Below are 26,417 nucleotides of genomic sequence, written 5' to 3'. Positions count from 1 at the left end.
TTTTTCACTTTTTGTGGCCTTACTTGCTTGCAAACTGAAACTTTATACAGTCCACTTTCCTAATCTTTTTCATTTCTCCTAGTTTCGAGCTCATATTCGGATATGATATTCGGATTTCAGACCGCGATGAGAAATAAATTGTTGGTTTGAAAACGGTCGTACAAGGAGAAGTACGCAATGTCACATATGGGCTCGTCTAATGATCCTGATTAGGGTCGCAAACGCTTCCACTTACATGTTACATATTTCCCGAACAATCTAGTACTTCCTTTTATTTTACGACAAATGGGTACGATAAACGGGTAAATCAAGATCGCTATATTCAATGGTCTCGACTATTATATACCTAGAACTCGGCTAAAGGGGTGCGGCCATCTGCTGCCTGTGGTGTAAAATCTAAATTATATTTTCTTTTTAATGAATATTATAAATGAATGAGTGGTCCGACTTGACTAATTTTTGGACGGCAGTGCACGTAGTGACGAAGCGAACCAGGACAGTGTGTGAAGGCGACTCTACATATGTATGTATACTCGAAGAAATGAAATCCACTGTGATCGTCAGATTTTTACGAATGACAGATCGGAAGCCGAAGTTTGTATACCCTTGCAGTTATAAAAAATAATCAATAATTTTATTAAATTGAATTCGAAATTTTATCGAAATTATTAAAAATATAAAAATTTATATTCCCAATATTATAAGATAATATGTCAAAAAGCCCCAAAGCTATAATTTGTTTCACATTATTTCCCACCAATTATCCGATCGTTCCTATGACAGCCATATTATATAGTCGTCCGATTTTAATCAAATTTAATTCGAAATTCAGAACTAATTAAAAAAATGTTATTTTCAAGCTTATAAGGTTATATGTTAAAAAACACTAAAGATATAATTTTTATTTATTTTCCTATGGCAGCTATATGATATAGTCGTCCGATTTTGATAAAATTTAATTTGAAATTCAAAACCAAATAAAATATGTTATTTCCAAGCGTAGGAGGTCATAAGTTAAAAAACACCGATAATATAATTTTTCAATATTATTTACCACTAATTTTCCGATGGTTCCTATTGAAGATATAAGATATAGTCGTCCGATTTTGATAAAATTAAATTCGAAATTCACAACTAATTTAAAAATGTTATATCCAAACTTAGAAAGGTATATGTTAAAAAACACGAAAGATACGGACGTGGCTAGATCGACTCGTCTTGTGACGCTGATCAAGAATATATATACTTACTTTATGGGGTCGGAAACGTCTCCTTCACTGCGTTGCAAACTTCTCACTGAAATCATTATACCCTCTGCAAGGGGATAAAAATATGAGAAGGCCTTTACGAAAAGAAACAAAATTGTATTTTTGCCTTGAAATAAATACATAACACTTTTCCCCACATTTAATGTGATCCAATTGAAGGAAAATATTGTATTTAGACACTACACCTTATTAACATTATTTTGTGTAAAAATATGTCCCAGAAAATGTCGACATACTCGTAGAACTTCAGCTTTTATTAAGGAAAAACAAACTTGCGATGCGCAGGAAGGCCAGGAACCTGCATGCCATGTCTGACTCCCAAGTCTATACACGTTACTAGTAGAGTAAAAGGGTATACTAGATTCGTCGGAAAGTATGTAACAGGTGACAGGAAGCGTTTCCAACCCAATAAAGTATATGTATACATACTCTTGATCAGGATCACTAGCCGAGTCGATCTCCTAAAGCGTTGTTCCATGTTAAATTTCGGTTTCCATTCCCTTCCGAATAAACAAAGCAAACAGACAAATTTCTTATTCTTTGGGCCGCGGGATAAGGCACGCATCCAAATTGTTCGTTAAATTTGGTATTTTTCGGATACTTCCTTAGCTCATCTGAGCCCTGGCACAGATTCGGGGAAAGGCGGTTAGCCGTCTTTTCGTCGCTCGCTCACTCCCAAGGGCAGCTCGCAGCTTTGGTCGATGGATTACTAGGATTAACGTACAATAACTTTACTAATCCAAATATACATAGGTAGATAACTTAAATATCATTGTTTTATCTCCTGAAATTGGCGTCCAAACGGTTCTGCTGGGCCCACGCTTGACTAAATAGTAATCTTATCCCTGGTCAAATTGCAAATAGCAATGAAACATTTGGCTCTAAAAACATTCCATTGCTAACGTTTATGTGATGTTTAGTTTTTCGTTTTTTTTTTTCGGGGCAACTAATTTAGGTGATGGTTTTTTTTGCAATCCGGAAAATTTATTTCCTTGACTGTACAAATTCGAGCATTCAACAAGTCTCCAGTGACCCTCAAACTCGCAGTGAGTGTAAAACTGTATGAGCAATAACTTATCGCGACAACTTATCGATAAATAAGTTCTATCGCACTTGCTCAAATTAATCGGCTCGCCTTTTGAATCCGCATGCAATAAGATCTGAAATAAAATAAACTGTTTGCTTATTGTCGTTTGAGCTTTTTATTTTTTTATTTTTTATAAACTATATAAAACATAAATCATTTGAAAATTTACACAGTATTATTTAAGCGTAGACTAAGGCTATTTGTGTGCTCATTTCGGTTCGCAATCAAGTATTGAGTAAGTTGTTCATATTAAATTTTTACAAATTGCAAAACGTGTATGAATATGTAAGTTCTCTCAGTCTAGTTATAAAAGTATTGGCAAGCGAGCGCTTCCAAAGAACATAATTTATCCACAATTTTGAAATCTTTGTATGCTAAATGCAACATTAAGTAACATTAATTTGTATTTAAATATTTAGCTGAGTTCGTGAATCAGGAGCTTAAGCCCAGATCAATGGTATTGTGATAAACCTTTTCAACACGTTTTGCTACACAATAGTTAATGTTTTTGTATCAAAACTTTTCGCAATTCAGAAATGCAAGTACAGTTACACATTTTTTCACATTTTTCGCAGTCAGCAAAGGCACTTTTTTTGTAAAATTCTCTAAAGTTTCATCGCTGTGGCGGTCTGTGTGTTACTTTACACTAATGACTTATTATCTAGTGCGTCTTGTTTCCAATCGCCTGTGCGGCATAGATCTGCGCCCATTCGGGGAACGTGTTGAGGTTGGGATAGACGAGCAGGCCCCAGGTTTGGCAGAAAACAAACAGGGTGACGATAGTAATGACGGTCGGGCCGATTCCAGCAATGGCCATGTCCTTGGTCCTAATGTTGGCATAGCCGGCAACCAAAGCGTTGGGCGGAGTGCTCACCGGCAAGTGGAAAGCCATACTGCAGGCCAAGCCCGCGGGCAGGATCAGGTAAAGTGGGTGAATCTCAATGGCCAGGGACTGAAAGGGATATTAATAGAGTGTTAATAAAACCGACTGCTGCATTCATGTGCTTGGAACTCACCATCTCAGCCAGGACAGGAATAATGATGTTGGCAATGGCCACGTTGGAGCTGAATGCGGTGAGGAACACAGCCACCAGGATGACCACCAGCAGGAGCACAGCGTGGGGCAGCACCTTCAGACCAATCAAAGCAGTACCAATCAGCTTGGCCATGCCGCTCTCCTTGCTGCCTTCGGCCAATGCAAAACCACCGCCCAACAGGAACACCAGACCCCATGGAACCTTGGTCTGGATGAACTTCCAGGTGATCAGCGAGGGAGTGGGACCAGTGGGCACTGGGCCGCGTTTTGTGCAGTATCGAAGGAAAGCATAATTGGCCGGCAGGATGAAGCACATGATCACGACAAAAATAGTAGGCATTGAGTTGCGGACATCCCTGGAAAAGTAGAAGGCGCAATTAAATATTTTTCATACTTGTATAACAAAATAACCAAGTGTATGCGAACAAATAAAAAAAATAACCAAGGAATAGCAAATTCTTCTTAACATAAATTCAAGTGTCAATGGGCTCTTTAAGTGGACGGTATTTAATGATTTGTAAGCGAGAAATAAATAAGTTTTGTCTACTTTTTTAGGCAATAAAATAAACGTCCCTTCAGAGAAAAAGTGTATTGTAAAACTAATTGTATAAAATAAAATAAAATAAAATAAAACATAGGTGTGTACTTACTTGGTATTCAAAAAATCGGCCCAGCCCAAAAAGATATTCGGCTTGCGGGTGAAGTACATTATAACCATGAAGATGAACAGGATCATCACTTGGATCTCGTGAATGGACATGGGACCCAGATCCTTGTAGCGCTGGTCAATCACCTTCTTGGCCACGTCAGCGCCCTCCTTGCCCCGCTGCACTTGCTGAGCCTCCTCGCTCTTGGGACGCCACAGGCCCATGAAGTGCCACTGCAGGAACACGAAGGTCAGCACGGTGTAGACCAGCATAGAGGGCACAGAGTAGAACATGAATGTTGGGAAGTCCATTTGCTCGGTGGAGTTCTTGAAACGCGCATCGTAGATGCCCTTGAAGGTCAGGTTGGTGGCAGTTCCGATGATGGTTCCGCAGCCGCCCAACGAGGAGGCGTAGGCAATTCCCAGATAGTAGCAGAGAGTGATCTTGGTGGGATATGGCGGCCTAAAAAATGGGTATTAATTTAGGTATTTGTACAGATAGATGGGAGAAAATCCCAACCAAAAAAACTTACTCGTCCTCGTTGTTCTTCTTGTTGCCTCCGACGATTTGGTATTGAGGTTCGTGGTTGATCTTGCAGACGCCCTGAGCCTGAAGCTCCTCCAACACAGCCTGGATAATCGGACACATCATGGCTGTGCAGGCGGCATTCGAGATCCACATACTCAAAAACATTGTAACCATAATAAGGCCAAAGTGTAATCTTAAAAGGTGATGAAAAGCAAGTAAGTAAGATTTAAATGGACCATATTTGACGAGTATATATCAAATACCTTCGGGGACTGCAGCCCACGATCTGGATTACCCTCAAGGCGAGACGTTTGTGCAGGTTACAGTATTCTACAGCCAGGGCGACCATGATTCCACCCATGAACATTACCAGAGTATCTTTGAAGTACAAACGGCAAGTCTGATCGGAGCTCTAGAAGGTAGTTTAAATAAGGAAAGTGGTTAACAATAAAGGAAAACTTATCTATTATAAGAACTCACCATTATACCCATTACAGGGAACGCCACAATGGGAATCATGGAGGTCACATACAGTGGCAAGGCTTCTGTCACCCAAAACACTGCCATTACCAAGAGCAGGTACATGCAACGAAAAGCCTGAAAACCAAGATTATATTGTTATTTGAAATTAAGATCTTTGCGAGAATCAAACTTACGGGGCCCTCGTTCAGAAGCATAATGGGCAGGCATAGCAGGGGCACCAGAAATACCACCAAACCTTTCCAGTGATTGGAGATGAAGTTGGAAAACTTCACAGGTGGTTGGGGTGGTTCTCCAATTTCACTGTGGATACAATGAAATTAAAAATTAATTAGAAAGAATTATTAAATGTAAATGTTCTAAAAAACAATATGGCTTTTTTGGTATTAATTGTGACTATTAGGTAATTAGTTAATTTCTTTCATGTCAAATTTCCAATTACATTGACAAATATACGATATAACTGAATAAATTAGCGACACATTCATGTATTCAATGCCAAGATAATACAAAAGGATCAAACAAAAATGCGTACAACATTGTTTATTTTCGTTTAAGTGTCTCACTTCTTTCCAAATTTTATTTGTATAATAAATAAAAGCCATTTCATCATCATGCCTGCTATCAACCACTATCACGTTTCTTGATACTTACATTTCCATTTTGACGTCTAGCGGCGGTGGTGTGTAGATCTGCAGGCAAGTAGAGCAGAAAAAATAAATCAATTAAAGTTCTAAGTAATGAAGAACGAGCCCCTTGCAAGAAGCGAACCACTTGTTGCCATGTAGTTCCCAAAGTAAAGTGAACCCCGAACCGAACCCAACCGCCGACTGTCATCGTTTCACGCTTCATTAAAATGCCATCCATCAATATATGTGCCAGCCCAAACGTATCCAATTGAAAATTATTTGAAACGAGCACACCATCGCACCCAAAACAAAATAAGTAAATAAAGAGGCATATGGAAATCAGGCGCGTGATATAATTTCTTTTTGCGAAAAGGAAAAGAGCCTACAGCATAATGGAAGCAAAATAGAATGGAACGGCCGATGGTGTGGAATATTTTATATACTTGGTGGATGTTTTGTAGGCGCATATTCATGACGACAGTTGGCCTGTATTTTGTGTCACGAGCGTCATCGCCCGGCCCGCAGTTCTCCTGTCGTTGGGTAATCCGTGCAAAGTTGTCCAAACAAAAGTAAAACACATGTGAGTGGAGTAGCCCTCACGTTCTGGGCTAGGAGGCGCGTCCTAACCATTGGTTCTTGTGAGGCCTTATCGGCTAAAACTAACAATCAATCAAGCCATTAAGCCCAGACAAATATAATAACAGAGCCGCACACACCCATTGCCTACTTTGTCGCCCCTTTTGACGAGGCCCACACAATGTTGGGTCGGTCCCCATGGTTTCGTAGGTACATCTAACGCAGGCACCCACTAATTATAGATCGGTGTGGCAGAGGCCCGCAGCAGCAATGTCAATGTCAACGATATGAGCATAAAATTCGTTAACTTTCCCAGGGCAAGCCACCAGGGACAGCTAGGTAGCCACCCAGGAGACGGATCGGTTGGATGGATCTGTGGCGTGTCGCACGCACCTCTAAAGAGGCCACTGACTGACAACACAAAGTGAAATGTCGTCAAGAACTATATTTAATGGCCTGCGAGATATGGTGCCTCACGTGCCGAAGATGTATCGCATAATGACCAGTTGAGCCCTTCTTTAAGCACACAGCTTAGGACATAGAACCCTGTTAAACTTTCAAGTGTAACTGTCAACAAATATTGATTTATGGTGGTGATAAAGAATGGGTATTTTATAATTCACCTTATTTATTTCGTTTTCTAACAGCTCTGGTCATAATTTCGTACGTAAAATGCCCAATTTAATCCTACATTTTATTGCAACCTATCACAATAACTACGAAAATAGATCTTATCTGTTTTTTTCCCAGTTCGCAACTTTTTTGATATTTAATTTAAGAATTAACAGCTCAGATATGTGAAATAAGTTAAATTAATTAGCTTATTTAACAAGTTGCCGCCTTTTGTGAGACATTTTACTGGGCTTATCTCCGCTTGTTATTTATTTTTTCGCCGAAGTTGTTGTTTCGTTTGTTGTTATTTTGTTTATATATTGTCTACAGTGCTTGTGTTGTTGATGGACTGTTCGTGTGCTTCGTCAGACGTAATTTGAGACCTGCTTTTGTTTATAGGCGACGAACGGAGGCACTCAATTTCACACTGCGCGGCACGAGATCGAGAGGTATCTGAATCGGCAACCGCCCCTGGCATCTACATGGCCCGTCATCATAGTCTATTAGTACTCGTACTGTTTTATTCTCTATTGTTCCGATCGAACTAGTCACTGTAGTTCTTTGGGGCTATCTTAGTGGGATCCGTATCATTCGAACTTTGTAGACTTGAGACGTCGCTAGCAAGTATATTTTCAGTAAGACATGCCAGTCAAAAACCAGTCATTAATTGAAATATATTTCCACACGGCAATTAACAGAATTCCTATTTAAATTCTATCACGAGCATTGTGGGCTCTCAGAACTCTGAATAGAGAAACCTCTCCGAGGGTGCCACGCCCCCCATAGGACCATATATATTCTGTCACCTACAGAACTTGTTGCTCTGCCCCTGATAGCGAGACTGAGACGAAAGATCGCCAGCATAGCGATAGAAACTGATAAAGTGGAACCAATATTGTAGAACATTCCTATAGAATACATATGCCTATCTGTGAGCCCACAGTGGGCAAACAATCTGATTGAGAATTGCCCATCTACGTCAGCGGGTGCCCTGAATATCAATAAAATTGAGTACATATACACGCGCCTTCTTAGGTATATAGGTACTATAAATTATTACATCTTTATACGGCAATCTCAATATAGGCATGCCCATCTTTCGGAGTGGAATTTTTCAGCTCCGAAGAGACTGACTGGAGTGACAATGATGTACAGATACGCTGAGCAAAGAAGAGTTTGATAACTATTATGTAGGTCTTAATAGAGATAAACTCACTGGGAGAGTGGTTAGGCAGGAACAATACATTGTAAGTGCTAAATAGATTAAACAGAGATCTTGGGGAACCACGAATCTATCAGCGCTCGTGTAAAACACACCGCCTCAGCAGAGGACGGGTTCTAAAAATAGTTCATGCCTGATTGAATCCGGAATAGGTATCATCTGTCGATCTAATCGAAGCCCAATAAGCCGCAATTATAAGTAATGGCACTGTTCGAGCTCAACTTCTGACGGCTTACAGCAATGATACGGGGAATATACTAATAATAGTAGCGACTTCCCACACGGATCCCCAAAAGTTCTCGCCCACTCTCGCTCGGCGGGGAGGGAATTCTCTTAAGATAATTGAACCGCCTGACAAGACAATCAAAACTAAAATCGAGTGGCGTTGGCCTGGGACCACCATCATCGGACCACAGAAGTCTTGCCGGCGATTGTCGTTGTTGTTTCGCGGTAAATAAATTAATGGCCCGTTTACAAACCATTTTCGAAATGCCTTTTGTTCGGCGCTCGGGGCACACTCGGCCGATTCAAAGATAGAAAACTGCACTATGCTAGAGAACAGATACAGTAGATGTGGTTGTCGTTGCCCCTTGGCGCTTTCGGTAAGTGGAGTAAAGTGTTTACAAGTTAATTGAAATAATGGGTCACGGAGAGGGGCACATTCCGAGGGACAAGTGTACCCAGCTGGGAGAAGCACTGTTTATTAACCCTCAAACGCTCACGTATTTGCGTGAATTAGCGTATCAATAAGCGGGCATATAGGAGCCTTATATATCAAATTCCCAAGCACAGTTTTGCTTGAGTGCACTTCAAAAACGCTTTAATGCGGAAGTTAAGTGGCGAATTTATGTTACGAAATTACCATAATCGGATGAGTAACAGGTGACTTCCAGTTCAAAGCAAATAAGAGGTTTATATGATCGATCAGCCGCAAAAAGAATGAAGGAATTGTTCTCGAATCACTTGAACGCCTTCCCAGTCTAGCAATTATATTTATTGGTAATTACTCTAGTGATTAGGGGTTTAACCGACGAAATAAAAAGAAAAATGCTTTTGTAAACAAACGAAAGCAAAATCAGGAAACCAGCACAACAACAGAAAACATATTTTGTTTATCTAAAATGTGACTAATTTGCAGGCCACTTGGCGAATTATTCATGCAGTGGCAGCAAATATTCAAACGGCTTCCGTCTGCTGCTCCTTCGTTAGGCAAAACATTCGCATTAATTTCTCACTTTTACAGTTTGGCCATACATTTGCCTGTAGATAAGAAAAAACCAGTCCAGTAAAAAAGAAATCCAGTTGACTGCTCGGGCGCCATAAAGATATAAACAAAGCTACGGGGAAAATAAAGCGAATTGCACTTCTAGTGGGGTAGATATGGGGTATGAGAATCGAACTATATTGCTGTGAACTGGGGACTTCTGGTCTATTTACTGATTTCATTGGAAAATATACTTCTGAATGCGCACTAGTTTGTTTGGCTTTATTACGCAATTCTGGAATTAATAATAGAAAAAGTAAAACCACGCCAAACCATTGATAAGGCAATTCAGTTTCTAGTTCAAGTGTAGTATAGTAGTGGAAGGGTACTTTAGACTCTAATCGGAGGAGCGCAGCTGAGCAGGCCGATTAAGTTGATCCAAAGTACAAATACAAAGCTAAATTTAAACCTTTTGGCTGGAGTCTCTGCCAGATGTGGGTTACCAAAGCCAGTTACCACTTGCAGCGGCTGGTTAAACGTAGGTTGCTGCAGGACTGCACTCATGCCTCTGCTGAAGACAGGCCCTGACTACTCATTAAAATTATTCAAGTGAACAGACAAATCACCTTACGACACTCGCATACATTTGATATGGAAATGGCAGTCTCTAGTCCACTTCTCCTTCTGGTTCATTCACACACGCAGCGCCACATGGCAACAAGTAATCGTGTTCTCGAATTTCGGATGAGCTCCAACGGCGGGGTTATCGCTAGGAGCCCCGAAGTGGTCAGCGGAATATGCTCACAAATGCCTCCTTAATTGTATGCACATTTCAGTTATTTTTATCGCATTTTCAGAATCAATTTGTGGTCGGCTTCTACGCAAGCGGAAACTGTCACATCAGTTTGTAATTATCAATAGGAAGGGGCCGGCGGACGGGTCTTGACTCACTGGCGCTGTTTCCGAGTTTGATGCGCCGCAGCATAAATAATTGAAATTCAGCGAATGAATCTCTGGAAACTCATTCAACTCTTTCACCTTCGAGTGGCTTACTTCCCCAGCAAATGTTCAGCATATCAATTGTCGCAGCCCTGGTCATCGGAACATGGTTTTCCATTCATTAACTATCTTGGATTCACAGCAGGTAGGCCAAATATGGACTGACAAGTCGACCGAGCTGTTATTAAAATAATTGTTCTAACAATTAGTATGTCAGCGGCACGGCCGTAGGACTTTGAACTTGACATTGGCACTGTCAACAAAAGTGAAACCAAAACAAAAGCGTATTAGCATTTTTAACTGTCTATTAGTTCTTGGGGCAGAGACATGCCGAGTATTAGTTAAGGGGGTATTATTCATTCAGTTATTTAAGAGATGGAACTCTCCCAAAGGCACGAATGTACTACACATCTGTCCTCCCAAGAAACAGCTGTGAAATGTAAATAACTAACAGAATTCTAAACGACTTTTAGTAGATAATAAGTTTGGCAAATAATAGGTAAAAAATGTACATTTCTGCTAATAAAATAATTAAACTCCTTGTAAATAACAAAAGCAGGCTAATCGCAAATGATATTTTTTGCTTTCGTTCAATGACCACAAATAACACCTCTTTTCAGATATCGTTTTATATTGAGATAACATTCTTATCCCACGTCCCCTTCCACGATACATTGCTATATTAGTTGGGATTTGATTAGGTGTGAATTAATAAATAGGTAGAAGCATCGCAGTGTGGTGTGAATTCGCCTCGGTTGACGTTGGTGTGTCATTTGGGTAATGATTAGATAATAACATTAAATATTGGTAGCTAGAACACAAAACGGAGTTAAAGGAGTTAAATATAAAGGGGCTTGAAGTTCCCAAGAACGTGTTCTGCTTGAATGAGTCTAATTCAGTATTTTACACTCCAAGTTTCAACAAATATTACGCCTATTTATAACGTCTATTTGGGGAAATGCTGTAATAAGTGGAAATTGAAATAGGTGCAGTGCTTTGGTCTTGCTCACCTTATGACTGAATTCTTAAAACGTGCCTAACTGGTTTCCGACTTTCTGATTTATTTAATATACTTCTATTACTTGCTTTACACCCAATTTGGTCACTTCCTTATCAAGTGCTCTAGGCCTTGGAATCGCACAGGAAGATAAGACAGCCGTGATTTGTGTAGTTTTCAATTATAAATAGAGAGAGATCAAAATTAATTATTATGTAATGACAGCTGCTATGATTGCGAGTACAACTGAATAAAAGCCCATTTCGCAGAAATTCACAGAGAACAGCTGCCAAGGCTTACATTTTCATTCTCCATTGAGTTCAATGGCTAGCGAGTTGTTAAGCAAAAGCAGAGCTTTTAAAAAATTAAATAAATCATATTACGCAACGCTGATACAGACATTCTGTTACATAGTGTCACCTGAGGTTTAAATTTGAGTGCTAGCCAGACCAAATGACCAAAATTTCATCGATTAGTGGGATGCGCGTAGCTTCGTTGATAAGGAGTGATCTGATCGCAAGCCGAGATACATTATACAACAGCATGATCACTACAGAGACATACTATGTATGAGTACAGGCGAAAGGAAAAAACCCGAAATTAACGATTGTTAATGAACTGCAATTAAAAACTCGTATTCGGAGAGTGTTTTTGAACGATGGGACTGTCTGGTGGTGTTCTGAATTTGAGTTATACAGTAGTAAATACACTTCGAGTGCCAATGCTTACGTATTTAATGGGCAAGCTTGTAAGAGCCGCAAACGAGTCTGTTATAAAATAATTCTTGTTAAATTGAGCCACAATGCATTCCTTTCAGTCCGCAAGGGCTCTTGAAAGCAATTATTTTGACAAGAGAAGATGGAACATTGCTCTCTCGAAAGTGAGAAGAGAAGTACGTCCAGTTCAACCACGCAAAGTAAAAATTTGCACGCTTAAGGCAAATAAACACACGGTTCTTTGTAAACAATATTTTGGAAAACTTCTAGTGGAAAAAGACCAGTCAGATCAACGAAAATAGAACAGGAAACGCACCCGTGCACCAAGATCGGCCCTATGTATTGCCAGTTAGAGGGGAAACACGGGGCGGAACTTTCATAGCGAAAACATCTGTCATTGAATGGTTCCAATAATAAATATTGTAATAAAAGTGGAAAAAGTTTAGGGTTCCAAGAAGCTTTTTTCAGATTCCCTCAAGTAAAATCACTTTCTTATGGTTCTTTTCAAGATTAATAAATGATTTAAACCTAAAACACCCTTCCTAGGGTAGGTATGGAAGAACTGTACACTCTGCTTCCTTTCAGGTGCCTTTGGTAGGGGAGGATTCCGAGGGGAACGACTGAAGGCGGGCAGAAGTCCGCTGGGACAAAGAACGCGGCGAAGTAAGTACTGGGAAGAAATGCGTTTCTGGAGAGACCGCCTTCGAGGAGTGCTGGCGCTGTTGGTACTGAAGGTAGCCCCACTCGCCAGAGATTCTTGCCCTCGGTTCTTTGTGCCTAGACCTTCACACTGGCACTCGGTCAACGGTTTCTCGGGGTTTTCTCTTCGCTTGGTCGGGAAAATGCAAACGTCACGAGTTCGAGTTCACTTCCTAACCAAATTCTAAAATAAACACAAGACGCGGTATTTTTATCGCTTAGAGAGGAGGACGCACATGGCGGGTGTTCGGAAGAGTCCGGTTCGGGGTTCCTCAGGAACTACGGTGCGGTTTCGAGTTCTTAAAAATACTCTATTTACTTTTCGAAACTGGCGAGTGCCTGTGACTGGGTGTAACTGGGCAGTCCTTGTCGGGACTCGGACTCGAGAGCAGCAGGAGAGCCAACACGCCCGGTTCGGTTCGTCCGGTTCGGAATCGGTGAAATGCGCGAATGAATTTACTTGGCGATGGCTCTGCCGCCTCGACCGCCCGCCGTCGACGTGTTGGTGAGCCGCGTCGTAGGTGTAGGGTCCCCGCAGCAGTGTGTGTGGGAGCGCGCGAGAGCGCGAGCGGAGAGGAAGGCACTCGAGCGTTTTTGGGCGGCTAGTGATGACAGCGTGACTCTACCGGTCGGCATAAGAAAGGCTTTAATGCACTCAGAGAAAAAGACGCAGTACATTCTCGCGGAATTCGCTGGCTTCGCAGCGTTGAGACCGGCTCGAGACCTTTCCGACTCGAACTTTCTAATGAACTTTTAAGAGCAGATTTATAGGTCGAATCGGGGAGACATTGACTTCATAACACCCAATTCTTATTACTCATTAAATACTCTTGTTTTATTTACTCGTACACAAACCTAGTCGTTCCAGGCATGTCCGTCCGTCCGTATGAACGCTGCGATTAGAGAAGTTTTAAAAGCTAGAAAGTTAGGATTAAGGTCAAATTCTAGAGATTGTTGCGCAGGCAAGTTTAATTCGCCTTTTCTAACAAGAATTGAAGAACTAAGAGTAATTTAAATTGTTGGAATTGGAGAACTAGTTAATAATTTGTGTCATTATCTAGTAAGAACAATAGATAAATGTGTAAAATGTAAAAATATTAAGTGAATAACTGTTCAAGCATCTACGTTTCTTGGGGGATACTCGAAGGTGTGTTTATATTAAATGGTTAACTAATTTACGGGTTTACGATAGTCCGATGCCAGTTTTATTTCTTCTTCAAGAAACAAGCAATCGAAGTATGAGTTTTAGGCTACACACTGTATCAGTTGTTTTAAACTTGTTTTGTTCTTCAAATATAGAAAATGGCGGATTTCCTTATATCTAATTCTTCCCAACTGTCATATCTAATGTCCCCGAACCGATCCCCGCCAGGCGTTAGTCACGAGTCCACTCCTAACCGAGGAATGCAGCCACGCGAAGAGGATCCCAAAACAAAACTGCAATAGGCGAGAAGCAACAGGAATGAAGGAGGGGGATATGTCGAAGGCATTCAAGACGTGATAGCAGACACACAAGCAGAGCGAAGAGAGTGGAGGGACAACAGCGGTGGGAGGGGAGGAGGAGGAGAAACACGTTGCCATGTGCAAGCCAAGAAAAACAGACGCGAGCAGTTACCAGAGGAAAAGCGAAAACAGAAATGGAAGCAACGAGCATTAGACCGTTCGAACGGGAACTGCTGTAAAATCGAGACCAGGCTGAACAACCGCTGCAGCGCGCTAATTAGCCCGGCGACACCTGAACATACATAACGGTGCACACCTGTTGCAGGCCAGGAAGTACCAGCGATTAAAGATAGCCCTAAACTAAATTAGAATTAACCAAATAGTGCTGATGAAAACACTTGAATATGTGCTTACTTTTATCCTTCAGAACCACAGGAAAAGGAAAATTCCCCCATAAGGAATTCCAACTTTTCCGTTTATGGTTTAACATGGCAAATAAAATAATTATTTAAATTTAATTTAAAAATGTTTTTGAAAATAAACTGCAAGGAGAGGCTGTACCTATTTTGTTTCAACTTAGCAAGGCCCAAGTTTTATTGCCTCGAAAACTTCTATACAAAGTTAAAGCACCGATGATTTGCGCCCCACGTAATCTGGCTAATTGAGGTGCAACTTTCTCGATAGGGAGGACATCCACGCACTGGGTGAAAGTCGGCAACAGGTCCAGAATCCACTGGAAAGCCTCCACAAGGCAACGCAGTACGCAGGGGAAACTCGTTTGCCGCTAAAACCGCTCTTCGCTTACATCAAGTACGAGAGATATGAGTGTGACAAGTGGTCGCCAACTGTCATCGACTGCTTAAACGGACTTCAGGCTGCCCCCTGTTCATGCCGCGTGTAAATGTTCTATCATCTGCATTTGGCATGCTCCACTTTGGGGTTTTCCTAGAAACTGATAAAAACCAGTGACCGGTTAAGATAGGGGGCACACTTGTTAAGTAAGATACTTGGGGATTCCTGAGCACTGTAGGTGGTGAAATCGTTCCTATTTTTAGGAGCCCAACTTGAATTCGAATAGGTGTTGCCAAGACATTCATTCATAGTGTGATGTACTGGAATGAAGAACATTCCCGAAATGTCTGTATAGAAACATCTGGTGTACCAGTTTGAGATCTTTAGAAAAGTTGCAGATAAAAAAGAGAGGCTCTATAAGATTTATAAACCTATCTTGTATCCTAAATGTGAAAATATGGTATTAATATAAAATATCTGTTAGCCCCGATTAACCAAAAGAGCCTTGCAATGATACGTTGGATGTCTTTTTTCTCCCTACGCTCAAAGCAAATCAAACCACTCTTCGTGAAAATCAATATGCGAACACATTTCAAAGTCGACTAGAAAATGACCATAAATATTTGATTAAAACAACCCGATTGAGAACAAGGACGACTCACTTGGGAAACGTGTGTACATTGTTCATACGTACATGCATTGAGCATTCAGAGAATCAGCAGTATAGATCCAACTTTAAGGAACCTGTAAGCTTACACTTACTGAATTTCGCCAGGAGGCAGATAATTGTATCAAAGAAAAGCGCCAAAGATGACAACGGATCAAGAAAATGTCCCATTTGCATGTATTTCTATGAACCATAAACAATATATGTATCTGTGGGTAGTTTCCCATAGCGAATGCCTCGAGTGAGATCATTTTATTGCACTGAACAACACGAAGTGTAATTGAATTGAACCCAGACGGAAGGCGATATTGACATGCAACGAAATAGTTAATCATAATCGAGTTGATTAAAAAACGTATTTATTCTTCTTTAAAAGTAACCAATCTACTTAAGCTTGACCTGGCAAATTCTTTTGAAATTATTAAAAATTTACTGCAAATAGTTTTACTTTAGTTAGTTGTAAAACTTAGGTTATACAAAAGTCCTCTCGACCACATAATACAAGAACAGCTGTTCATTAATTTTATTTGCTTTGCAATCAACTTACAAAGGGCTTAGTTGATTACCTGCTGCCATTAAAGTTCCCTACCATTTGCTTGCTAACCAAGAACGTCGTAATATAGTCAGGAATTAAAGCTGTTTCCAATCCAGTTTGTGTACTTTTAGGGCTGGGAGCACTTCTCCATATTGGGTCACTTGCTCGACCATTTAAGCATGAAACGTGCAAGTTGAAGTTGAAGTTTAAACAGATCTGTAGACGGGCTCTCACTTAGGAAACCCCCTGTTCGAAGCGAAACCAGTTTAACTTCGGCCAATAAATTTTGCTTCAAGATTTTTGCAACTCGTTTTCAGCTGCCCAAACAAAACAAACCGAAAATCAAGGCTCAGGTTGCGTTGACCCACATTTAATCACTTTGTAGCACAGTCAAATAAATAAAGACGATATCAAAAACAATATCGATTCAGAACCGAGATGAAATCGAATTCATTTTATTTGTCACATTAGGTAACGCCAATTTATTCCAACGCAAAGTTCGCCCAAATTCATATATTATTTTCGGATGTATCGAAATAAACTTTTCACATCTGCGTCTGCAATTGTTTTTCCTCTTGCGTCATTCCATGTCACGTGTGGGGGCGGGCCCACAAAAAGTATTTTCCTCAAGGTAGCATGGAGATTTTTAGCCAAAAAGTTGGTAAACAAATGCCACTGGGCGCAAGTGCTTGAGGTTTCTAAAAATATCCGTAATGTACTGAGTTCCAATGCAGACATTTGACTTGTTTTGGATTTTGAACCCTGAATATATATCAACGGATCTTTGGACCCTCTGGCAGAAGACATGGGCTGTCATCTGGTACACAATTGTTCTCCCATATAATCAATTTATCGGTATATCTATTCCATGTTCATTCATTACCGAAAAGGGGTTCATTAATTTGATTTACGCTGGGTCAATAAAACTCTGTTTGCATACGATATCAGATAGGGGTACAGCGGGCGAGATAGAACAAATGAAAGCGCAATCATGTTCGCGATTATTATGTTAGCTACCCATTCCGGCGAAATCTTAGCAGACCTAGGATATTGTTGCACCAAATGTATCTTTGAAAATCCCCGCTCTCAACACTTCAACCTGCTTCTGTCTAAATATTTGACTGAATTTCCAGGCCCCATAAAGTCTGTTTACAGTCCTCGCGCTTCTGGAAATCCCAGACTTAGCGTTATCGCACGTGTTTAAGTTTGCTCTTCAATAAAAAGGTTTTTGGGCGGGCTCGCAGTAAAAGTAAAGCTTTTTAAGCCTTTCCATTAACTGCCTTGAGAAACCCGGGGTAATTGTTTTGCTGAATCTGAATAATTTCGCACACACTGGTGGCCCAGGCACGAGAGAAAAGGGAGGTGGGTAATCGGAGTCACTTCCGAAGATTTTGCACAAAATGCGCTTCTTCGGTTAGATAACAGATAGGTAGATAGAGATACCAGGCCAGCACAATACTGAAAACTGGTCATGGGTTGTTAAGAGGGTGTGTAAACAGCATGACGACACTTGATAGATTAAGCACTCAACCGGCTGCTGAGCAAGAGAGCAGAGTGATTGGAAGTGCATATAAGCAAGAAATATCTTTGGAGTGGAAATATTTTTAATTTACAGCGAGCCAGAAGTGACTCACTTTATAAGGAACACACATTAAAACCGATCTCGCCATTATTTCAGAATCTAGAATCCGAAGTAGGTGTACCTCTTGACTGGCATTTTGTTTACATAACACCTGTTACCTAACTCAAGCGGCGTAACTCGAAGTCAAACCGGGTTTCTCTCGGATCTCTGCGGAAAGCCGCAAAAGTCCTAGGGCTTGCCGGGCATTAGGCAGGTTCAAGGTCATCGAAAAACAATTAACCGGTGGTGGAAACCTCGCCACGTTCCCAGAGTTCCAGCAGGAAGCACTAATCACTCCCTAATCACGGGTAATTAGCATGAACAGAAATCGAACTCACCATTTTCGTGGTCTCGGTCGCCATGGCTGATCTATACTATATGGACTGGGTGTATCTGAAGAATTGGTCACGCTGTTTTTTTTTTTGGCACACCCGCGAAGCGATTATTTCATAATTTCCACCAACGCGACGAAAAACGTATACCTATCGGTCGGCTAGACAACTTTTTATGCATATGTTGCTTAGCGTTCGACGAATAATTTGCGAATGCTAGCTACCAAAGCCAAGCGATTTTCTTTCGCGTTCTCCGCTCGCTCTCTGCTAAGCCCTGGACAAAAGAAAATATCTGATAAGTTGTCTGTGGGCCGCGAGAGAGATACTGCGGAGCGCGGCGGCGACGAGCGGGCGAATACCAGCGGTTGCTAGTCGAGAGAGAATGGAGTGCACACAGTGGAGCCTCGTTTTAGCAGTCGAACATCAGTTGGACGAATTTGGTCCACTACTGAGGATTGGTGGTGCTGAAATATTATATACGAGCATTAATTTGAAAGATATTCTACTACTACTACTTTTAGATACTTTTAAGAGGTTTTATGTGGGACGAGGATTTTGAATTTACTTCGAATTCCCCATGTTTTAGGAGCATTAAAGTAATTCTATACGTATGTTAAACTTAAAGGAAATTGTAAGTGCTTATAGTTATTTTCCTATAACCATTGTACGATCCAAACCGATGATCTTTATAATGGGAAAAACATTGTACATTTTATTAGGGTTTGAAAACATAATTACTTATAAGTACAGCCATAGAATGTTTGGAGAGTTGGACATATGAATTTGAATTTTGCACAAGCGTTTGGTGAAGATTAAGATTTGATCATAATTGATTTTTTAATGTAAAAACTTTAGGAAGTATTTTTAAGTCTCAATCTTGTTCAGATACCTATGATAGAAAAATCTGTTAGCTCGAAGTTTCACTGTACACCTGGTGGGAATGTGGGCATTCGTGTTGTTGGGGTTGCCTGCAACCAGTCATGACCTTACCTCTTACAACTCTGCCAGTGACCTTAAGCCGCCGGTGTGGCGTGCAGTGAAGTAGTTTTCACCACTTCCCAGTGCTGATGAAAGTCCATTCATGGAAAACGAAATGTGACGTCACCTACGGCGCTAGTTGCTAGTGCGGGAATGGCGTTAAGATTGTTTTGATTTACGATTTGTTTGCACTTGTGCGGCCAGATGATGAAAATTCGCGGAGAATCATCCGGAGAAACTCTTAATCTCATGTTTTGGACTTGGGTCCAAATTCTGAATAAGGTATAATAAGATCTAAGGGTAAACACTTTTCGTGAAATGATATTCGCAGAACTCCGGTTTCCTTAACTTTATAACTCTTTTGCCAAAATGAAATGAATACGTAGGGCAGCTTGGAGACAACGACCTCACCTCAGAGGGAGAGGATGAACAATGAGTATTACATTATCAATAGAAATCTCGCAGGACGGGCTTAAATCCACATTGCTGGCGAACGAAGCATGTGAGGATCTACGATCCTGTGTCTACTTTCAGGCCGCGCTTTAATAATATAAGGATAAAGGAATTACAGGTAACTTTGGTAGAAACTTTTCAATTTAGAGGTGAATCTTTCAAATAAACTCGATAGTTATAAGTGTTATACGGATGTCATCTATAATTGTCCAATCTCGGATAAGCGCCTATGATGTAGATTCAGCAGTCTGGCAGCACGGATGTACCATGTCGGATAAGTAGCAACTTGTTCTAAACAGGGACGAATATGTCAAGACTTTTTACGCATGTAAAATGTACCTAAAAGTAATTTACGTGCCATTTGACATGAGCGTGGGGCTCGGTTCGTGTCATGGGTTACGAAGTAAAGAGGTAGGTTAGGTACCCCTAATTGCAGATAGATGGCGTTATTTACATGGGTTAGCTGGGCGAAAATGCTGATCAGGAAAATTATAATCGGATTTTTGTTGGTTGGGATGGTCTCCAGGAATTTAAAACTTATTTACATTTAACATCTTAATTAAATTAAGATAAATAAATTCGTCTGGCGAGGGAAGAAGTTTATTTCTTTAGCTTTTTTCGAAAATATCAAAATGCTAATTTATTAATTGTATCTCAGACTAACAATATATGATTTATACATATAAATATATTTTTACACAACATTATATTTTATCGGGAATATCATGTCAAGATTTAATTATTTGCCTACCAAGAATCATTCTTTACAATAATTACTAGGTATTGGGTACTGACAAAATACTGGCCAACTTCTAAGGCTTTTTCTTCAAATCTTTGGGCAGTTACAAGATACACTCGAATTTCATTTAATAAATCTATATTTGAGGTAGCAAACTGCTTATTAATATAGAGCATTAATTCTTCTTCAAGATCAGGCTTCACATTTATTAACTGTTTGACTACACGAAGGGCATCCTTGAATAGGTAATCAACGGCAACTCCCCCGCAACAGCTAGCATCGGAAGCGGGGGTACAAATTGTGAAAATTTCATTAACTGGCCGCATTAAATTTCACGGAAGGGAGAACAAAGCGGAAGCAAATTTCATTATTTTGATTTGAACGAGATCCAACTCCTGCCAAGTCATCGCCGTCATTACGAGCGCGATCATGATGAGCAGGCTGGCACCGGATCAGCGCAGCCGCGGCGACCGTTAACACCCATTGCAGTTTCAGGGGTTTTAGACGCACTTCCCGTAACCCCAAATCGCAACCCTATAGCTAGCACACAGTATGGCACACCATCCTCCCGACGCTGCAGTTGCGCGCCGAGCTGTCAGACGATGATTGCGACGATGCTGCATTGTGTTTTTTGTGCCCTCGGCTGTGTCGACGATTTCGGGCCAGGATAACGAACTCCAGAGGCCGGATCGAAAAGCAAAACCCTCTCCCGTCTACCCTTTTCACGGCATTGAATTTCCCCCTTTTTAGGCCGTCTCGCCTTTGTTTTTGCTTTGTCCGCAGCCAGATTTTTTAGCAGCGGGTAGAACGATTTCTGCGCAGCTGCTCGGGGTTTTGCGCTTTGTGAAGCGCTGTAAGTTGATCGCCACTTGATGGGAGACCACTCGAGCTCCGACTCCGATCGAAGTGTAGGTGTTGGCGATCAATAAGGAAAACTTTGCTGCGGGCTCACTCCGAAATTAGCTTTCTGGCGTTGCAGAGCGGCTGGGAGAGGGCGGCGCCCAAAGGGTTTCAGCTCTATCTGGCCTCATTCTACTCATCCCCCTCTGTTAGGGAAAGGAATAAAGAGCCCGGGGAAGTGTTCACAAACCGTAAGTAATTGCTGGGATATGCGTGCAAATATTTTCTACTTTTGCCCAAAAAACCCTAACCATTTTTACAGTTTCGCTACCCTCCCCTCGTTTGCAATTAAAAAAGCAAAAAATCCATAGAAGGCCGACGACTATTTGGGTTCGGGTTCACTGTGCAAAGAGGCTAGATGAGGAGCGTGATTGTGCAATGATCGGGAAAACGAAATCTGAACTTGGTGCACTCTGCCCGGGGAGATGGAGGAATTGCTTGATTGAGTGACAGTCTGCGTGGAGCAGATGATATATGTTCTCCCAGGATCTTGAGGATGCCATGCAAATTAGGGGTTGCTCTGCTCCCAATTCATTTGTCTCTCCTCGGTCTCAAATTAGGTGCGCATCTTGCGCACATTCGCCAGGGTCGCCAGCGATCCTTTTTACCTTTTTTAAGGTTGACAAAGAGGGACCAAATCCTGTAAAAAATCCTCGTTTTTTCCTCGTAACAAGGCGCCTTGCCGAGGGGAGGAAGATCTGTTTCTTACCTGGCCCCTGACATTTTCCCAAACTCCTTGCAGTTCATTCACCTCGCGAGGCAGACCACAATGGGATGAGTTGCATCAGTTGCAGCATCAACAGCGAGGATTATTTTCAGTCCGACTGATCCCCGAATGCCTTAAAGTATCAAAAAAGGGTTAGTTCCTGAGCTGTCAAAATGAATTTAGAATGGAACTTAGCTGAATTAAAGCGGTTGAAAATAATGACAGTGAGACGATTTGTCCGTCGTAGTTGTACTGATACTTGTTTTGAAGTTAGTAATAGCCTTAACAACAACTAAAAAATATGATGTTTCTTTGAGTATACTTTAATGGCGATCCCTTTCATAGGCGATACGTTAATTTTATGTTGCTTAAGAATAAATTTGTGATCAAGCTTTAAAAACACATTTTTTGGTTATACATTTTAAATATAAATTGTTCAACAAAGTTATTTATTAATATTCAATTTTTGTTTACTTTTTAATCAGAATTCTAGGTGGGAATTTAACTTTCAGAGAAGAACATCTTAAGAAGGCTCTCTCTAAAAGGTAACAAATTCGTAGAACTAAAATATTTTGTTTATCGACTAAACTTTTAGTTGCAGACTTCAGTAGTAGCAGATAAATTTTTACAAGAAACTCACTTCTTGATGAGATTTCTTAGTGTTCCTCAAAAATGTTTGTCGAATTCGATATATTTTGTAAATGTTTTTGTAAGTTTATTTATTTTTCTGCAAGTCATGAAAATGGTATTCATATCTGCCACTTCCTAAATCTTTCATCACTGGGTTTTTTTAAATTTATTCCAAGTGCCTTGGGCTGCACAACAGTTTCTTTCAAGCTGTTTTAAATAACAAAATGCAAATGATTTGGAAGTTTTGAAAAGATAATAGGACAGACAGGCGGAGACTGAACAAAAAGAGAAGGCAGACCGTAGATCGACCAAATGTCCTTTGAAAGGAAGCGGTAAGAGCAGGGAGGCAGCCAGAAATCTGGGCAACCAAAAGCGCGCCAAACGAAGGACTCTAAAAAACGGTCGACACAAAGAGAGGATCGGAAATCGGAGTTCTGTCTGGGATTATTGGGCCAGGACAACGTCATGATGACGCAAACGGAGATCATGACCATCGGGATGATGATAGTGCGAGACTGTTTGCACAATTTGCAGGCTCGCACACACCGGCACACACAATCGCAGTCGCAATCAAACAATAGGGAGAGGCGAAGGCAACCCGTTTTTTAAGGGTTCCCAAACAGCCCGCCAAGGGGATGAACCTCGTCCTCCGGCCCTGCCTCGCTTCGCAGCCAAAGTACGTTTCACCCCTTTGTGGAACTCTAAAAAAGAGGCGAGAGCGATCGCTTCAAACTTTTCGCAGCAGCCGCTGCGGAAATTTTAAAAAATTCTTTTCGGCGCAGACGGACGGGGAATTAGTCGTGAAAAGTGCGTGGCCGGATAAGCAGCATCGCTGCGAGGAGTAAAAAATAGCTTCAAAATTCTGTTATTTCATGTACAAAAGGTTAAGAAATTTCAAAAGTTCTAGAGCAGCACTACTTCGGAAAGTACAAACATACATTAAAATATCTTAAGTTTTTAAAACTATTTGTGGACAACATGTTTAAAAACCGTCTTGATTTAATCAGAAAATTCTTCTAAAAATGACTAAGAGCTTTTTAAATTTTCTAACGTTTTTTTCACATTATTTTGGAACTACAAAACAATTTCTTGTTCTTTCTGGTTTAAAAAGTCTAGTTTCTTAAAATTTTGAACAAATTAACCGAATTTTATTATCAAAACGCATTTAATTTTATTAAATTTAAAAGTCAAGGATTTACGACATGAACAAAAACGAATATCGAATTGGAAGGAAACGAAACATTTAAAAAGTGCGCGTCAAAATTAAACACAACGTGTAGCACATAGAAAATGTATAAAAAGCACGTGGTCCTGGCGGAATATTTTTTGGATTTTGCGCATTTGAAACTTTAAAGTGTAAAAAGAGAGAGCGAAGGCGAACCGAAAACCAAAGCAGATGCCGCGTGGAGAGAAAAAGTGAAAAACGCCGACAAAATAATAGCAAAGGAAAATTTATGAAAATCGAACTCGCACTTATTCGTCCCATTTTATTTGTTCCAAACAAACGTTCAAAAGTTGCTCAAAAAAAATACAAAATTAACCATCACAAAAGAGATAAAAGTTTACCAAGAATCAAAATTTATTCTTAGCAAATTGGTGATTATTTTTGGTAAGCTTTTTCGGACACACATTTGGCCAACCCGAACCAATTGGACTAAAAGTACTTCGTGAAGTTGTTAAACAAATCAATGCATCTCATTACTTAAAATTGGTTTCTTTGTTCGAGTTTAAGGCATTTTTAGCATGTGTGCGTATAGAGACTGCAGACGGCTTTTTAAAGATGGCCGCCGGGAGTGAGAAGCACTCGAGGCAGGGGGTGGTTGGGTGGATGGACGGGGGACGGGGGACGGGGGACGGGCGGGAGACGGCTGTTGCTCCTTTTCTAGCAACCCTAACCAAGTTGAATGGTTTAAATCTTACATAAGTATATTCAGCTATTTACCACAAAAAATATAAGTGCCCAACAACAAGAACTAAACCCTAATTTGACTACATCATTGCATATTACGCGCTACTTTTTACATGTTACACTACTAACAACTAAAAAATATAATAAAAATATAATTTGGAATTTAAGCATTACAACGGTAGACCTCTGGCTAACACTCTAAATCGTGGAAAATATTTATAACGTTTTCTTATGAAACATTTACTAAAAAACTTTTTATGTTTATCTTACAACGATGCCCCAAAAAGTATACCACATTTTACAATAATTCTAGAATAATCGCATAAGGAATCAAAATATATATTCTCTAAAGTTAAGCTTAGGCTTCACCTAAAAAAGTGTACCAATCGGTTTATAAAAAACAGCACCACACATTTTTGAGCAATGCACATTACACTCTTACTTTAATTACAATACAACATAATAAAGGATACATTTTTTTCTTCAAATCAATTAAAAGGTAGTACATAAAGAAGGAATACTAAAAACCATTAAAAAACAATTAATTGGCTGATGTACTAAGCGAATATAAGTATTACATGGTTTTTCTATGAGCACTTACATACTTTTATTATAAAACCTAAAGAAGTTTTTATAGAAAATGAAAATTATTAGATGCAAATTATGCAAACTTGTCTGTGCTAAAACATTGTACTTAATAAAATTAATGCCATTTGGTTACAGAAGCAAATTTAATTTTATAAAATACTATTTTTTAAATGGCATCTGTAAAACTTGATAAAAAATCCTGCTTCATTATTAGAAGGCGGTAATTTTTACCATATTCCCTTTAAGACATTCAAATTTGTATTTCTCTTTACAAAAACATCTTCTAAGCTCAACCAAAAAACATTTAAAATGTTCCTGAAAATATTTATATTTTGAATGTAACTGATCCGCAGCATATTTAATAGCCATATAAAATAATCTAAAAAAGAATTTAAAAATAATTCCAGTTTTGCAGACGCCATTTTATGCCACCAAAATGACAACAAAGAACAACATAAAACTAGAACCACCCCTCCTGCGGCAAGTAGATCGCTGTTAGGCCGGACAGCCTGACTGACTCACTGACTGACCATGCTGAGCAACAGAAAGGAAGTCCCTGTGACACGACCAACCCCTAAGAGTTATAGATACCACCACCATCGCCACTAAAACGCAGCAATCGTGGAATGGTCAAGCGGCATGGGCTACTCAAAAAGAAACAATAACATTTAGTGGTAGGCAGGAGGGTGATTATTCCTGGCCGAGTGCCTGTGCGGAGACCTTGTGCTGGTCAGTTAAGGTAGCAGACTGGCCAATGGCCACTGGGAGTGGGAACAAAATGGCAAAGTTGACCTAAACGTCACTTGTCATACATCGGCTAAAAGTGCAGATTAATGTTTGGGACGACTAGTCAAGTATGTAAACTAGCGAGGGTGACTTCAATTTCTTTGAAAACGCAATAGTTAATCCTTTTTCGGACTTGGTTTTACCTTGGACAACTCAGTTTTACCCTCACGACTAAAAAAAAAACGCAATACCTCGCTACAAAAATACATTTTAAAAACTCCCTAAGTAATACGAACCTTTCAAGAACCTTTAAGCTCTTAAATCTCGATAAATAGACTTGCAATTTTAATTTCCAAATATTTTAAATTGTAGCAACACAATTTTTAAAATCTGAAACCTCACAACGGTGCCATTAAAAATATGTTAGAGTAAATTAATGAACGCAAAAACATTTTTGTAAGAATTCAAACTGCACATATACCAGGTTTCTTGATTAGCATCACCACCCAAGTCAATCTAATTGTATTTTTATTTTTACTTACTTGTTAAATAAGTTTACAAGAGCCATTTTTTCCTAATATTTTCAAACATTTGATTGTCGATCGAAACTTTCTGAAACAATTTTTAAAAGTGATCCACTTTTAAAACTTATGTATAAATAACTAATTAAAAAATCAAGATTGAACGGTCTGTGCCTC

At 40.1% G+C, this 26,417-nt stretch overlaps 1 protein-coding gene across 1 annotated transcript; it reads right to left on the bottom strand.

Moving 5' to 3' along the window:
* Positions 1-2,446: 2,446 nt before the first annotated feature.
* On the bottom strand, positions 2,447-18,311 carry LOC108035934 (protein I'm not dead yet). The gene is made up of 9 exons (XM_017111724.3): positions 18,097-18,311; positions 5,701-5,738; positions 5,223-5,349; positions 5,047-5,163; positions 4,830-4,978; positions 4,571-4,759; positions 4,042-4,500; positions 3,372-3,747; positions 2,447-3,307 (listed from the first exon to the last, which is right to left on the bottom strand). Exons 1-9 carry the CDS (start codon positions 18,118-18,120, stop codon positions 3,017-3,019), a joined length of 1,770 nt encoding a protein of 589 aa, XP_016967213.1. The 5' UTR covers positions 18,121-18,311; the 3' UTR covers positions 2,447-3,016.
* Positions 18,312-26,417: the final 8,106 nt, after the last annotated feature.

Source organism: Drosophila biarmipes, chromosome 3L, assembly GCF_025231255.1.
Source record: "Drosophila biarmipes strain raj3 chromosome 3L, RU_DBia_V1.1, whole genome shotgun sequence".
Taxonomy (NCBI): Eukaryota; Metazoa; Arthropoda; class Insecta; order Diptera; family Drosophilidae; genus Drosophila; species Drosophila biarmipes.
This window is presented reverse-complemented; position numbering and strand designations above follow the sequence as displayed.

What these genes read in the sequence shown, in the direction of transcription:
- LOC108035934 (XM_017111724.3), bottom strand. Translation starts at nt 18,120, where the DNA reads ATGGCGACCGAGACCACGAAAATG. An exon ending in TCCCTGTAATGGGTATAATG is followed by an intron (nt 4,979 to 5,046) that starts GTGAGTTCTTAT and finishes ACTACCTTCTAG; the next exon opens with AGCTCCGATCAGACTTGCCG. An exon ending in GCCGATTTTTTGAATACCAA is followed by an intron (nt 3,748 to 4,041) that starts GTAAGTACACAC and finishes CTACTTTTCCAG; the next exon opens with GGATGTCCGCAACTCAATGC.